This window comes from Epinephelus lanceolatus, chromosome 14 (assembly GCF_041903045.1).
Source record: "Epinephelus lanceolatus isolate andai-2023 chromosome 14, ASM4190304v1, whole genome shotgun sequence".
NCBI lineage: Eukaryota > Metazoa > Chordata > Actinopteri > Perciformes > Serranidae > Epinephelus > Epinephelus lanceolatus.
Window position 1 is genome coordinate 26,129,145 of NC_135747.1, and position 15,713 is coordinate 26,144,857.

The following is a 15,713-nucleotide window of genomic DNA, read 5'->3' on the forward strand; positions in this document are numbered from 1 at the left end:
ACTCCTAGCCCTTGCCCACTACCCCTTGGCCCTCAAAATGAAGCAACGAGGGGTAGGGGTTGAAATCTTTCACTAGGAATTGGGACACCACTCACTACGTCACTGTGTCGGTTATGTTCACGCATATGTAACTATTTTACACAGGAAGCTGCGAGCCATCTACATTTCCAAGCTAGCTGACCAGCTAACATTACAAGGCAGCATAGTTGTAACTAGCTGGTGTGTTATCGTAATGTGAAAAATCCAACAGTTTTGCAGAACAGGACAGATGACAGACGCCAGATAGCGCGAGCTAGCCAACTAGCTACTACTGAGGACGGTAACGTTAGCTATGTATGAACTTTTTTCCCCGTCTCTTGTCCCCCCTGGCCCTACCCCTATATTTGCTAGTTTCATACCCACTACCCCTTGTTATGCCCCCTACCCCTACACGCAAAAAGGATTTGGGACACCAAGCGGGAACACGCAAATATAGGGGTAGGGCCAGGGGGTAGGGCTAAGGGGGGGTATTGGGACAGGCCCCAAATGAACTGCAGTTTCTGGCCCTTTCACATAGGCTTCATTTTTCAGCCTCAGAGGATGCCGCTTGACTATAATCCAAGTCTCTTTTATCAGTCGTATGCTCAGTACTTCCAAAACACGTGCATTTTTGCTAAAACAGTAATATTTACACCACTTCCGCACAGTCTCATGCACTGACAAGTAGTGCACCTGCGCTGTTTATGCAGAAGTGTTTCCGAATTTTACATTTATTAAACTGTGCCAGAAACGCTGCTTCTACAGCATGTGAGAAAAAGTAACCTTTCTTTGTGAATTCAGTGTAACACAAGGTGAGTAATTGACATACAAATGATCATTTGGGGGGGAGAAGCATTTCTTTATTACTTCCCTACACTGTCATTGGGACTCACCCTCAGGCCCTTTCATTCCTACTGCAGATATAAATCTTTCAAACTGGTTGAAAAAAAAAAGAAAGAAAAGAGACTGAGATGATTTTTTTTAAAGGCTAAGTATATTTTCACAAAAAACAGCTGGGCACTGCAGTTTTTGGCAAACCCTTCTCAAACAAAAATATCTAGTGTATTTAATTGAAAACAGTTTTCAGCTGCAGATTGATATAAGTTTGGTGCTCTATTGAGAGTGTGTGGCACCAAAATGGTGTATGGGGGATTGACTCAAAATAAACTACAGCGCCTACGTTCATCGTAATGAAGGAACATGTCATCCAGTGCAACTATGTGACTCACTGATGTATTTTTATTTGTTTTGGGATAACAATGTGGGGCTGTGGCACAGAGGAATGGGGGCTGTGGGTTCTCAGGTAATACTAGTAGGCTAGAGCTTGATTTAGTCTGTTCATGGGATCTGATGACAATAAAACGACTATTGAATATCACCAACCCTCTTGATTTACTGCATGTAATATTAACCCTATTCTTTAACATGTTAAATATCCGTGCACCTACTTGCTTTGCCCATCTCAGGGCTTTGTTCTTCTTTTTTCTTTCCAGATTTTTCCAAGCATCACACGAGGCTCTCACATTCAGGATTCTCAGCTACTGTCTTTTACAATCTGATTGAGAGACAATGAAAATAAACACACAACATTTACAGAAGACATGCAGATGTCATTGAGTCTCTGATGTGCAGATGTTGTAGGGCCATATGCTACAAAGAGAATCCAGTGAGAGCTGTTCTCCAGAGCAATCCATATTTGATGAGAGCAGATGAATGGATGTATGAGCTCAGAACTGCAGCCTGCCAAATAACCGTTTCGGAGCCCTTTCTCAACAGTCAATTGTTATATAGATTTCAGTGAGGAAGTGAGACATCTTATTTCCAGAAAATGACAAATCAAAAAATTTCTTCATTCACACATCTGGACATATTCAAATATGACCCATTTGCATGTCAGACATACTGTATGTTCCTCAAATAACCTCTTCCTGTTATCTTACTGTAATACTTACCCCTGATTTTCTGGGATTGATGGTGATCATTTCAAATTTTTGTACTGCATACTAGAGTTCGGTGAGATGATGTATAACACACTTTTTAATACGATGCCATTATGCCACTTTGAAAAGTAATGCGAGGTGTTCTCAAGATTGTGTTACAGATTGGCTGTGATGTGGTAGGCTACAGTGTGGGAGGTGACACTGAACTGGTTGAACTGCAAGACACATACTGAATAGGATGTTGAATAACAATTAAGTTCAGATGTCAGTCAACATTCCTACTTTAATGTGGTAGTGAGGTGTACCTGAAATGCTTAACAATACAAACTACAGCCTACAAAATTACCACTAGGTTGAACCACCTCTGACTACAAATTTGATCAGAAATGAAACAAAGCCTTCCAGTTATCAGTAAAATACACACTTTTCTCAATTTCTCATTGTTTCAGTATCCTCTTTTACACTGCCTGGTCAAGGCAGGAATGTTGGGCCATTATTCCACCTCGCTGTTCGGTATTAAAGGTACGATTGCGGAATGGGAGGACAGACTTGTCTTGCCTTTCAGCCGACAGAGGAAGTAACGTTGCCAAATTGACGATTGTGTAAAAGGGACAGCCAGTCGGACCTTGAATGGGACAGGTGTGACATTTTGAGGATGTGTTATGTGTGCACCCCAAATGGCAACCTCTGAGGCTGAAAAATAAAGCCGATGCGGAAGTGGCAAAAACTGCAGTTCATCGAATGGCCACTTGAGGCTGGTTCCAAAACAGCAAATGACCACAGACTCCCATGTTAAAATGCCCAACTTAACAATATAAATAAATATGTTTACAGCCTGGTATAAAAACCGACTTTGGTCTCTGTGCCTAATTTCAACATTTATGACAACTGTTAGGGGAGGGATTTTCTTATAACTCATCTGTTTACATTTTATCAAGGCCCAAAGTTAAACATATTTAAGAGCGGGGTGCTTAAGTGACAGGCTTTCTGCAGAGATCCACACAGTCCATGAGTCAGTTCCACCTCACGCTCCTCGACAGCTCCAACCTCTCGTCCAAATATGGTCACTTCTGACTCCAAAAAGCCAACATGGCGACGGCTGAAATACCGAACTCAAGACTTTAAAACAGCAGTCCACAAACTAATGGGTGATTTATACAATCTATGGTGCCAGAAGATTTCAAAAGCAGCTAGTAGTTACTCAAGTGCTTACTCAAAGAGGAAGAACAGCAACTGAAAATGTCCCCAAACTGCAGAGACAATGAAGTCCAGGAGCTACTTACCCTCCAAGCAGAACACAAGATCAACCAGCCATGTAACACTGATGGTAAATGATTGTCATCACACACCACCTCACGCCCCTCTGTTGCTGCTGGCATACTATGTAAATTTACACACTGGGGCGGCAATATGCCATTATTGTTTGGGCCTGCATTAAAAATGCAATGCTGGCATAATGAAGGGTTTAAGAAATTAAGATTGAGTGGTAAAGTGAAAGGTTTATATCATTATTCAGCTTTATTCCTACAAACACAGTCTGATAAACAGACTGTATTATACCTCAGCTCTTCCCACTACTGGAATTAACCATCACTGACGCCTAAATTCCTTCACTAAATATGGTTGCTTCCCCTCCCCCCTCATGGAGCACTACACTTTCTTTTTCTAGGAAACAACCACCCCTTTGGGATTTTAGAATTGCTCATCCTAACCCTGTCACACTTGGCTGCAAACTGCATGAGGTTACAGTCTGAAGGACAACATCATCTGCAAATATTCAAGTTTTCTGTGCTGCTTTCTAGCTGGCTCCCTCTGAAAGAATACTGCTCCTCTATATTTATTTTAATTTATTTAAATAACCAAATATTCCTGCTTGAATTTCTTTCCCCATCTCCAGCTGTATACCCTCAGCACTGCCACTACCTCTACCCACACAAACAGTGCTAATGTCATGCTTATATTAACTGTATCCAGACATTTGAGCTGGCGCTAATAAAAACAGAGACCAGGCCTAAAATTGGTTCACTTATTTTTCTGTCTGTTACATCAGCCTTGTGCCATTTTAAACCACTGGAGCTGCATTTGTGAAGCAAGCCTTAGCACAGCTGTGCCATGCGAGTCCTGCTTGCGTGCTCTCTATTTGCATGAATGCTCAAAAACTCGAGTCTCTAATCCCCCTGCTCTGCCTTCTGCCCCTTCTGCACTTCTATTACATGCTGTATGGTAGGCGCGCTTCCTGCCATAGAGCTGGGGCTGACCTCCTAACAAAGAACAGGTTCAATCTGCCTCCCCTCCCCCAACCCGGGAAGCTGATGAGGGTCACATGACCTTTCTAGACAGCACTGAGGAGCAATGGTAATATGTACGGGTGGGGGAAGGGTGCTGCGAGTCACACGACTCTTGTTGTGTCGTTATTAGGCCGGGGAAGCGCGTGGATAGCTGAGTTTGTAGCAGGGGAATATCCAGTCGGTATCTATTCCTCATTGTGCTCTGGTGTCCACTGACATATTGGATTTAGTTCCCTAAGCCCTGCTGCTTTATTTACACTGTAAAGAGAATAGGAGCATGGGGGCCGGGCTGTCAGAGCCAGTCTGGAGGAAAAGGCTTCTCTATTTGTGTGTGTCTGTCTGTGTGTGTGTGTGTGTGTGTGTGTGTGTGTGTGCGCACGCATATGAGCTTGTGGCATCAGAGAGAAAAAGTGAGCCTTATGTACTCACTGTACAACACCACCCCCACTATCTTCCTCCCCTCCCCCTCTGCAACCATCCACACAGGCTAGAGATGCAGGAGGCTTTCTGTGGTACACTGTTATGTCATAGCCTACAGACCTATTTTCCAGACAAAGCAAAGCAGAATAAAGGGAAAAAAACATCTTTATTTTCAGGTGCTAATGTTTCACATAAGCAAAGAAAAGAAGCTGTTGACAAAGTGCAGCTCAGATGAACTGTGAAATACACGAGCTGCTACAAACATGCAGTTTATATATCACACTTGTTCACCAAGTCGAGGCTGTGTTTAAAAAATGTGTCACTTTTGGAAGCCACATTCACCCCCCGTCATAATCAAATTCCTTTGACAGGACAGGGGGAGGGGGAGAAGGCGGGAAAGGCAGACAGATGTCATAGATTCAAGGGTCGAGGACAGAGGTCAAGGGTTGGTGACCTGGGCATCCAACAGACTTGCCTTCCCTTTCCTCCCCCTCTGGCACAATGGCAGTCATTGACTTTACAATGCTTTTTTTCTTACAGTGACATTTAAATCCTTAACTTGCACAGTTGTGAAACTCACTCTGAGGCTGGAGATTGCTTAGAAGCTACGTGTTCAACAGTTTATCAGTTGTTTTTACTCGTAACTGTTAAATTTTCACATACAACAAACACTTCTATAAAACATCAAAAGAAGAGTGCATCACAGTTTATTCATTTTTGGAAATATGTTTCTTCTTTTCCTTGAAGGGAGTTAGATGAGAAGACTGTTCTCATATTTGTACAGTAAATCTAGATGGAGCCAGCTACCTGTTAGCTTAGCTTAATTTAGCATAAAGAGTGGAAACAGGGGCAAACAGCTAGCCTCACTGTGTCTACCAATAACAAAGTCAGCTAACCAGCATCTCAGCAGCTCTGTTTTGACTAATAACAACCCCTTATAGTATGTGGTTTGTCTAGACTAATCCATACCACAACCTAAGCAGGGGTGGAGTGCTATTTGTTAAGTTATGGCAGCACATACATGACGAGCGTACATGTGTGCACAGTTAAGTCATGGCTTGTTGTGAAGGTTATGTAACCACTGTTCCAGTGGCAGGTTTACATACATGAGTAAAGTATGATTACAAAATGGGGGATGTTTTGCTGTCTTTTAATTTTTTAATAGTTAACAGTTAGCAGCTATAGACAGTAAAAAGATAATTTTATTCACCGTACAGTGGTGGAAATGCAAGGTGGCATGTTTTCTTGCATGTTACTTAAAACAGTAATGATTGGATCTCCAAGTGTCCAAGTGCTTGAAATAATGTATATGAATTTCAGTTACACAAATTGAGAGTATTTTATTTCATCACTTTCAGGAAAAATAGAGGTGGAATGTCTTCCTGTGCACTCTGGCAACCCTGAAACTAAGTGTAAATGGACAATGTCTACTAGTTGCCTATCAACTGCTCTCAGCCAAAAAATAGACTCTTTAGAACCCTGTGTAAAACAGCAAATTGCCATTTACACATTTCAGTTTCTGTATGGACTAAACCAATAAAACAAGTCCATGTAACAGCAGTTCTGGTTCTGGCAGGCTGATATTGTTACCTTTGGAAAGTGCAGGGCTAGCTGTTTCTCCATGTCTCTGACCCTTCTGCAAAAGCATACAAGCCAGTGGGTGGCGGGTCAATTCTGAATGGACCCCAAGTGACTCACAAACATGTCATGTTTGTAAAAAGCATACTTTATTTTTAAGCACAGTGAATTTTCAGCACAGAGTTTTTGTTTTGAAGTGCCGTTTCCTGCTAGAGTGAGTGAATAACCGACATATACTTGACAGAGACTGCAAACTAGCTTGATGACATGATTAACGCTGAATGTATTAAACTGCATGGACCTTGAATTAATGACTAAGGAGAAATCTGGACCCCATGGCTGAACCAAGCTATACAGCTTCTGGCCCCAGCTACATATTTACTCCACAGTTCTCAGTGTTGTCAATCCTCTCTTCTAGCTGTCTGCAAAAAAAGCGAATAAACCCATTTCCTAAACTGTCAAATGTCATGGATGGGTTTCCTTGGAGACCGTTGTGTGAGTTGCATTCTGTAGATGTATGCATAATGGAAAATATTCCTGCTAGGTGTCACAATGTATTAATGTAGTGATTTGATTACATGGTGTGATGGTGAACTCGAAAACATTTTATTTGTACATCTAAAACGTGCGACGTGTCACACTAATGTGTCTAGATTCTTTTATGAAGCCAACTGGCCATACAAATGTCAGTTCAAAAATTTAAATACTATTTGTTTACCTAATATGACAGTCCAGCTCAGCTCTGTGGTTTCTTTTTCTAAGTTCATGAAGGTTAGTGTCAAGGTCCCTTATATAGATCTATAGTATAGAAACCAGGGTGGTGAGATTTGCTGAAAATATAGGGCGGGGTTAGCTTTCAGTTTACAGCCCGAGGGCGTTATAAAACATTCCTGCTGTATGAATTCTAGCCAGGAGAATCTCACAGGAGCTGTGATCTCCCAGTGACACTGTATTGTTAGCTTAGAGGCTGGGGGATGGGCATGTCTGCCGTGCAGAGGATCACTGATTTCAGCCTCCTGCTTTGTCATAGCAACATAATGCTGCGTAATGGGCCTCCACTCAGCTAGACACCCACTACTACACTGTGACATGTCACTATACATAATGACTCTCCTGACCTCCAGGTTCAGGAAATGACATTTGGACAAGGCCGTCATGGTTCTCCGTGTTCCCTCTGGAAATGAGTGATGATGAAAACGAGTCGCATGGAGATTTACATGTGGCTGAGAAGGGGGGGGGGGGGGGGGGGGGGTGTAACAGACAGGAAGTGGGAACAAACTGTGTTATCACACATTCCGATAAAAGTCATTCATATGGAGATGTCAAGCACCTTGTGATCTGATATGTATAATAAAAAAGATCCAGAGAGTATTACCATCTGTTAACATTTCCCTACCAAATTAGGTTATAAAAAATGAATAAATCCTGCTTCACTCTGTGAGCTGTGTGTGTGTTAAACCCTTTTCAATGTGCTGGTATATGTGAATGCATTTGTGTGTGTGTGTGTGTGAGAGAGAGAGACACAGAGAAAGAGAGATTACATTGAGTTTCAAAATGTGTTCTATTTTCCATCATCTCTGATAATTGTTTGCCTCAGACGAGAGAACAAAATCCCCCTGATAAATTCCCCATTGTTGGGTATTAATGCTGGATCATCTCCTGGAAAATATTGTGAGAAAAGGAGAGAAAGAAAGAGACAGAGAGAGGCGTCAAAGCACTTGTCTGGCGCTAAAATTTGTCTGTGGACACATTGCCATCTAGTGGCACCAAATGGTACACCCCCTATTAAAAATGCATTGAGATCACCCTCATTTGGATACCATGTTTTTTGTCGTCACACTGCAAATAGATGAGTTCAAATCAGTCCTGTTTCATAACTCCTTCTTCCTCGTCTCCTCTCTGTCTATTCATTATTTCCAACCTGAAAATAAACACCGGCACACTTCGTAAAAAAGGTGTGCTTATGATCATATGGCCTGCTGCTAATAGCCACCAAGGGATACTCAGCTGTCACTCAACCATCACTGTCTAAACTGAAACCAAAATGTAACTTCAGCGCAGAGTGGGTGGCTTATGTGTGAATATCAGCTTGTGCTGGACTATCAACCCCCACCATTGCACAACGCTGCATTGTTTTGGGACGTGGTGAAAGAGGGAAAATATTTCATGCAGGCATCTATTTAGAAGTTCTCCACGCCAAGTAGGTTTTTCCAATCTCATATAGCAACAAGATAAATATTTTCACAGGGGATATGTTAGAAAATTCTTATGAATAGGCTTGGAATTATGAATAGACAAAGACTGACTATACAACTGAGGGGGTTTATCTTTGAGAAAGCCTATTTAGAGATATTTTCCACATGATATATTTCATTTCAAGACACAACCGTCCCCTCATGGTTGCACAGCATCACAAGCATACAGGCACAACTCAAAATAAAAGAGAAACATCAAGTAATTGACCAAATTAGAGATGATGTTGCACATCAGAATCTAAATAACGAAGCTAATGCAAATCAATATTAGCCCCTCTCACGTTTCTTGAGAATTACTCTCCCTGTGGCTTACATATCGATACTCGGGGAAAAAATATCTGCTGATGGGGTGGAATAATTAAAATGCTTGCAATGCAAATCAGCTTGCTCTGTATATCTCAGAAATATGATGGATGACAACTGCCTTCATTTGAAGCCTGTTAGTGAAACTGTGACTTGCTGCAACATGTTATTTGACTTGGTAATAGAAGCAAAAGAGGATCAATGAACAAATTTTTTAAAATGGATTTGTGTGTAGGTGTACGTGTGTATCTGTGTGTGTGTGTGCTACTTCAAGAGCAGCGATCTCTTACCTTGGCATGTGATGAAAGGTGTTAAGTATTGACGTGTGAAAGATTTCTGTGTTCTCTGCCTCTACCTGGTGGATGATATCACTTACAATGCTGCCATTGTTGTCTCTTAGAAATAAACCTCATGTTTTTTTTATTTTGTGTTGGCTGCTGATTAGCTCGAAGCGGTTTTCTTTTTTTTTTAATCACCCTGGATTTGATATTAAATCATAGCCTGTGTAGATTAAGCAATGATAATAACAGGGGGTGGTGGAATTATAGGCTCACAGTTTTGGCTGTCATCAAATAGAGGATCTTTGAACTTTATGTTTTGTCTATTAGTGGGTGTCAACCTGTTCTGCAGCAGGTGAAACATTACTTTAAACAAATGCATGCAACACCATTAGAAAGATCTATGTGTCTGTTTATTCTGTGGACCCTTTCTTAACATACTGCTTTTTCCAATATTAATGCATTCTGACATCTGCTTTATTACTGCATGTCCAACTCATAATCCATGTTGAAATACTGCCTCCATCTGAGCTAATCTCCTTATCCTTTTGTTTGCTAGTGTTCACAACAACAGCCGGTGGTCTCCTCTGATCTGGCGGGCCTCTCATCAAAGGTGTGAACTATTACTCCACCCGCACCTTTAAGGATCAAAGATACTCAAGTGTTTGATCACCATGCACCTTCTTTCTCAGGAGCATGCAGGCTGAAAACGGATACCGGCGTGTTGTCTTTTTGAGATGCCTTTTGTCAGATCATGAGATAGAAACCCTCATTTTTGCAGCTCCAGGACTGCAGCCGGTCCCTCGCCACACAATCAAGTCAGAATACCAACTAAAGAGGGAGCGAAGAGGCTGCAGCGTAACCACGGGTGCTCTTGAACAAAGCTAAAAATAATCAGTTCCTGGTTCGCACTGAACCTGGGGATGTTGACTGGCTGTTTTATGCTGATGCTGTTGGCATGATTATGTGAGAAGGGGCAAATTGAGCCTGAAAATAGGGGTGTGAAGATAAGAGAAAGGCTCCAATAGAGATAGTGGAGAGTGATGGAGATGGCTGGTAATAGGGATTTTAGAAAGCAGTGCTGAGCTGCTGGTTTGTTATCAGATATTAGTTTAATCTGAGCAATTTGTTCGAAACAAGGGATGCTCAACTTGCTTTGCTCAGGGGCCACTTCTACAGTCGCAGCAGCTCCGGTCAAGTCAGGTGTTTGCAGGGGTGTTTCTAGAATTTGAGGACAATTGGGGCTGAGCCAGGACCTCTGTAGGGAGGGTTGGGGGAACCTCCCCTGGCACTGTTTTTTGCAACGTATCCTTCCTATTCGTAGGATACACACAACAGTTTGTATCATATCTCATGAATTAGCATCCCATGATTGGTGTTTTGTCCTCAAGGTAAAGTTAACATAGGTTAGATTTAGGCAAGTAAAATCACCGTCATTAGCTCTAGGAAAAGAAACATGGTGAAGTAGTTAACTGAACGTTCACATGGTTCCGAACACCTGTGTCCTGGGGAGAGTTCTGGGGGTAAGTCCTGTGTTTTTTGACCCAATGCCACCCTAACCTGCCTCCTTACTAGACCGCTTTGTCTTTTCTCCCATAAGCGGATTGATCAAGTGGCCGCAGCCTTCCAAAATACATGGGTTATGCATGTATTACTGGTTCATCATTACGTGGGATATGTTCAGATTTTGGTGCATAACTTTTCGTAGGAGAGCGTACAAACAGTGCATGAGAACAGCCTCGTCTTTGATGAACACATGAGCACCTTATTTAGATTACTCATTCACGAAAGTCAAAAAATAATCCCAGTGTGAATTAATTAATTGTCACTGTAAATTAGAAAATGGTTCAGGAGCAACCCAGCACCTTATCCTGGACCAGATTTGTCCCTTAGAGCGTACGTTGAGTATCATTATTCTAAACCAATCACGCAAAGTCATAAAGACTGGGTGCACCTCACAGGATAAAAATGGTATGCTTTGTTGTGTACATGCTTTACTGGATTTCGAGCCAGTTTATGCACTCGCAGGTCTATTTACATAGGTAAACACATGTTGTCAACGGTGACTCACTGTAAATATAGGTGTGGATTAATGCAGTGACGTGAGTGAGAGATGAAATCCAGTCAGACAAACATTCCCTCTCGAGATAGCTTCACAGATCACAATATTGCAGAGGCTTTTCCCAGTGAATGAAAGCATGGCGTCGGAGGGGTACGTGTCCCACAGGCTGCAGGAGACATCAGGACCGCACACAGACAGTGTGTTTCCTTCACTGCACACTATAAAACCCCACCACCACACATGGCTGTAATAAGCCAACAAATTAAGCCATTATACTGTTTTTAAGGTACACAGACATCCGTGCTTAAATATTTTAAGAGTGGCAAGGGATCTCTCACCCCAAGTTACATTGTGTGTCTGAGACCACCAGGGAAATGATTGCACATCCATCTTATCATTACAGAGCTGTGAGATGATTTGTATGATAAATAGCCATGCTTTTGCAAAACTATGACAGGCCAGCGCTGTCATTACAGTGGTCTGCTTACTCTCACCGAGTGGGATGTTGAGTGTTCATGAATGACATGGGAATATGTGACTGATGGGTGTTTTTAGTTTGATTCCACAATCCCCATCACAGAGACATTGTCTGCTGTTCAGGATGTGCTAATATGGGCATGGTACAGTTTCAGTGCAGAGGCATAGGTCGAACTGTTTTGGCACAATGCGTAATTGGCCCACGGCAAGATAGCGACTCAAGCCAAATCTAATGATGGTGTGTAAGTGTGTGCTCACTCCCACTCTGCACACAGTTTAAGAGCAACACCTATAAAACTTCATTATGCTGCTGCTGTAATGGGGTTCAGGGAAGTACTCCGTGAGCTGACAAAAGCAGGAGTGTCTTGTAAACCCTCGAGGGAACTTTCTAATTAAATATTCACTCTTTAACTCCAATAAATAGTGAGGATTTCAAGCTTTTCCTACATGTCATATTTTCTCCATACCTCAGGCCAGAAGTTGGGAGTCCAGCTTGAGGAATTTAGTCAGGATGGTTTTAATAGTTTTCCGAGTTGATTTGTTTTTCCAAGCTACTGTTAAACTGGGAGGTGAGAGCTGAAGGGAAAGGGCTTCCCTGGGATGTTGGCAAGCTTCACCAAGGCCATATGTGAGGGTTTGATACAGGAAACCTGGCTTTTCCACATTTCTGATGAGTTGTGTCATCAGTAGATGGCAGTAGGGCTAACCCTACCTCCTGCTTGGTAGACAGGTGTGTACCGGGTTTTCCACTGTGCATGACGTGTGGGTGTATTGTTGAGGCAATTTTAAGGAGACACGAGCTGGTACGCTGCCAAATAATGAATGAATAAATGAGAGGAAGGAAGGAAGAATGTGAGTAACATAAATGAATAAAAACATAAGCAGCAATCAACAATTTTTCCATGTTCCTTGAGGAATGTGGATTTATGCAAATGCCATGTGTCTGTTTTTTACCTTTACCTTAAATCTGTGAAGTCAGCATTGTATTCAAAGGGCACCCTACATGAACACATGAAGTTTTGTTCCGCAGCTTCCCAAAGTATGAAAAAAGGGACTCACTGATTGTAATCTGGATTTTAATATCATATCAGAAAGACTGTGCAACAAACCGAAGATGAGGAGTGGGCGTTAAGGGTTCACTGGGTTCCCTAACAAAAGACAGTATCTAGTTATTTGCATTGAGGGAAATGCAGGATTCCCATACTAGGGGACTGAGGATATATTGGCCTCTGCTGCTTTGATGTTTACCATTCTTCCCTTTAATCTGCCTCATGAATCTACCAAGTATGTGGATGCAGTGTGTCTTTATTTAGATTCAGATCTTCCACTTATTGGTTGTGTTATATATAAGGAATAGATGTATAGATAGATGTATAGGTGTATAGATGTATAGATAGGTAGATAGATAGATGGAACAATGTATAGATAGATAAATAGATGTATAGGTGTATAGATGTTTAGATGTATAGATACACATATAGATGTATAGATAGATGTATAGATGGACAGATGTATAGATAGATGAATAGGTATATAGACATATGTATAGGTGGATAGATGTATAGATAGGTAGATAGATAGATGTATAGATGTATAGATAGATGTATAGGTATATAGCCATGTGTATAGGTGGATAGATGTATAGATAGGTGAATAGATGTATAGATACATGTATAGCTGTATAGATAGATGTAGGCTATAGATGGACAGATGTATAGATAGATGAATAGGTATATAGACATATGTATAGATGGATAGATGTATAGATAGGTAGATAGATAGATGGATAAATGGATAGATAGATAAATAGATGTATAGCTGGATAGATGTTTAGATAGATGAATAGATGTATAGATACATGTATAGATGCATAGATAGATGTAGGCTATAGATGGACAGATGTATAGATAGATGAATGGTATATAGACATATGTATAGGTGGATAGATGTATAGATAGATAGATAGATAGATAGATAGATAGATGGATAAATGGATAAATGTATCGATAGATAAATAGATGTATAGGAGACTAGATGTATAGATAGATGAATAGGTATATAGACATATGTATAGGTGTATAGCTGTATAGATGTATATATGGATAGATAGGTAGATAGATCGATAAATAGATGTATAGATGGAAAGATAGATAGATGATAGATAAATGTATAGATAGATGAATAGCTGTATACATAGATAAATAGATGTATAGACAAGAAAAAATTAACACAATTGAATAATAAACTAGAAAAGCATAGATCTGACAGTAGAGACTAACCTGAGTAACACAAGACAATATGCCCAATATTAAAACACATTAGTGGTGCAAATTGTGCACTGTATAGCAGTGTTCTAGGTTGATCTTGTGTAAATTAAAACAACAGATTATGATTTTGGGAGGGACGCCCCACCAGTGTATGGAACATGTGTCCGACCTTATAAAGGCATGAAAGTAGCAGAGAACTTTTATTTGGACAAAATAAAACTTGTACACTTCATATTAATGCAGAAAATGCGCAAATTGCTGCCTTACAATCACCTGAATGTTGGAAATTAAGTGTTTCATGGTCAAAATGTTCTAGCAGCCACCACCCCTGTTTCATACGTGCCCCCCAAAATGTTGAAACCAAACCTACACACTTGGATTACAATATAATAAACATATAAATCACTTTTTTTCTATTCATACTGAAGTTTATTATATTACTGATTATATTATAAGTTATGATTATGGACTATGATTTCCATTTTCTTCATCCTTGTAGGCCCCCTCTCACTGAACAACCTGCCCATGCTGTGCACAGTGTGCAGGACTATGCAGCAGCAGTCTACCTGCTTTAACGCTCCGCGTGCGTGTCAGTCACCGCGGCATCCTCCAATCGCAGGGCACGTGAGCCCGTGACTCCTCCCCAGTGTATAATTGAAGTTTCTTTAGTTTCTCCGGCGGAGCCTGCACGCAGTATTGTCCGATCCGTGGAGGGATTAAATACACAAACGGCGGGAGCATGTTTTCCAGGAGCCTGAGCGTGTGTGTGTCCCTGTGTTTGTGGATTACGGCGCTAATGAGCCCGGGGAGTGTGTCCGCGAGGAAGCAGGACGACTCTTTCTTCACTGCCAGTATTTACCGAGCAAGATGCGCCTCGAGATGCCTCAGCCTGCACATCACTCGCATCTCCGCTTTCTTCAAGCACTCCCAGGTACGAGCATGTGGGCACAGACGCGCAAAGTTCAGCAATAACCGCGGTGGTGCGTTATTTAATAATGAATGAGTGTGTGCTGGGCGATTCCTCACCCTCATAAGTCTAACCTGTTCCTCTTGAGCCCATTGTGAGTAGACAGGAGCAGGTCACTAATGAAATACTTTAACACTTGTGTTTTTCTGTCACTGACATGATTATTAAACCTCTTTAAATGGAAAGAATCATCAAAATTAAGCACCAGTTGCAGATATAAGCTGCTATATAAGGGCTTGAGTTGCATGTAAAGTTGCCACACACACTGATCGTGCAGAGTAGGACTCCTTAGAATAAATCTAATTAACACACTGCAGTATTTCTGAGAGTACGGGATGATGGACGCCTTTCAGTGGAGCCAGTTTCCATTCATTACTTGCTAATTAGTGGAAAATGAGACCCGTTTCTGCCAGTGCAAATGGGATGGACTTAACTCCTGTTATGACTCTATCTAGCGTCGCCTCTGTGTTGCCCACTTATTCATAATGCATCTCATGTGAGAGCAGCCACTATGTATTCACAGTGAGAATTTTACAGTAGTGTCCCCACACAGCATGTTGGGGATGCGGACCCTTGTTTGAAGCTGCTATGAATTAGCTGTATTCTCTGCATGGTTTGGTGTGTGGTGTCAGAAGTTGTTTTTCACCCTCCACTGGACACACTGTTCTCTCCCAGGACTCTGGAGAAAAGGGGGACTGGTCACTGATCCTTTTCACCAGCTATCTATCTGGTGACCGCCTTTATGCTCACCACATTTGCATTTGCAAAGCTTGTCTTTCTCAAGGTGCATTAATGACTCCCCCTTTAGTTGTCAGGAAACATTGTGGAGGGAGGTAAATTTGTAATTGGGTTTAATGTAT

The 15,713-nt window shown here is 41.5% G+C and overlaps 1 protein-coding gene across 1 annotated transcript in view; it reads left to right on the plus strand.

Moving 5' to 3' along the window:
* Positions 1-14,584: 14,584 nt before the first annotated feature.
* anos1 (anosmin 1) overlaps positions 14,585-15,713 on the plus strand; it is a 52,419-nt gene continuing 51,290 nt past the window's right edge. The window contains exon 1 of the mRNA XM_033613775.2: positions 14,585-14,817. Within this exon, the coding sequence (XP_033469666.1) occupies positions 14,626-14,817 (192 nt within the window). The 5' untranslated portion in view covers positions 14,585-14,625. The remainder of the gene's footprint in view (positions 14,818-15,713) is intronic.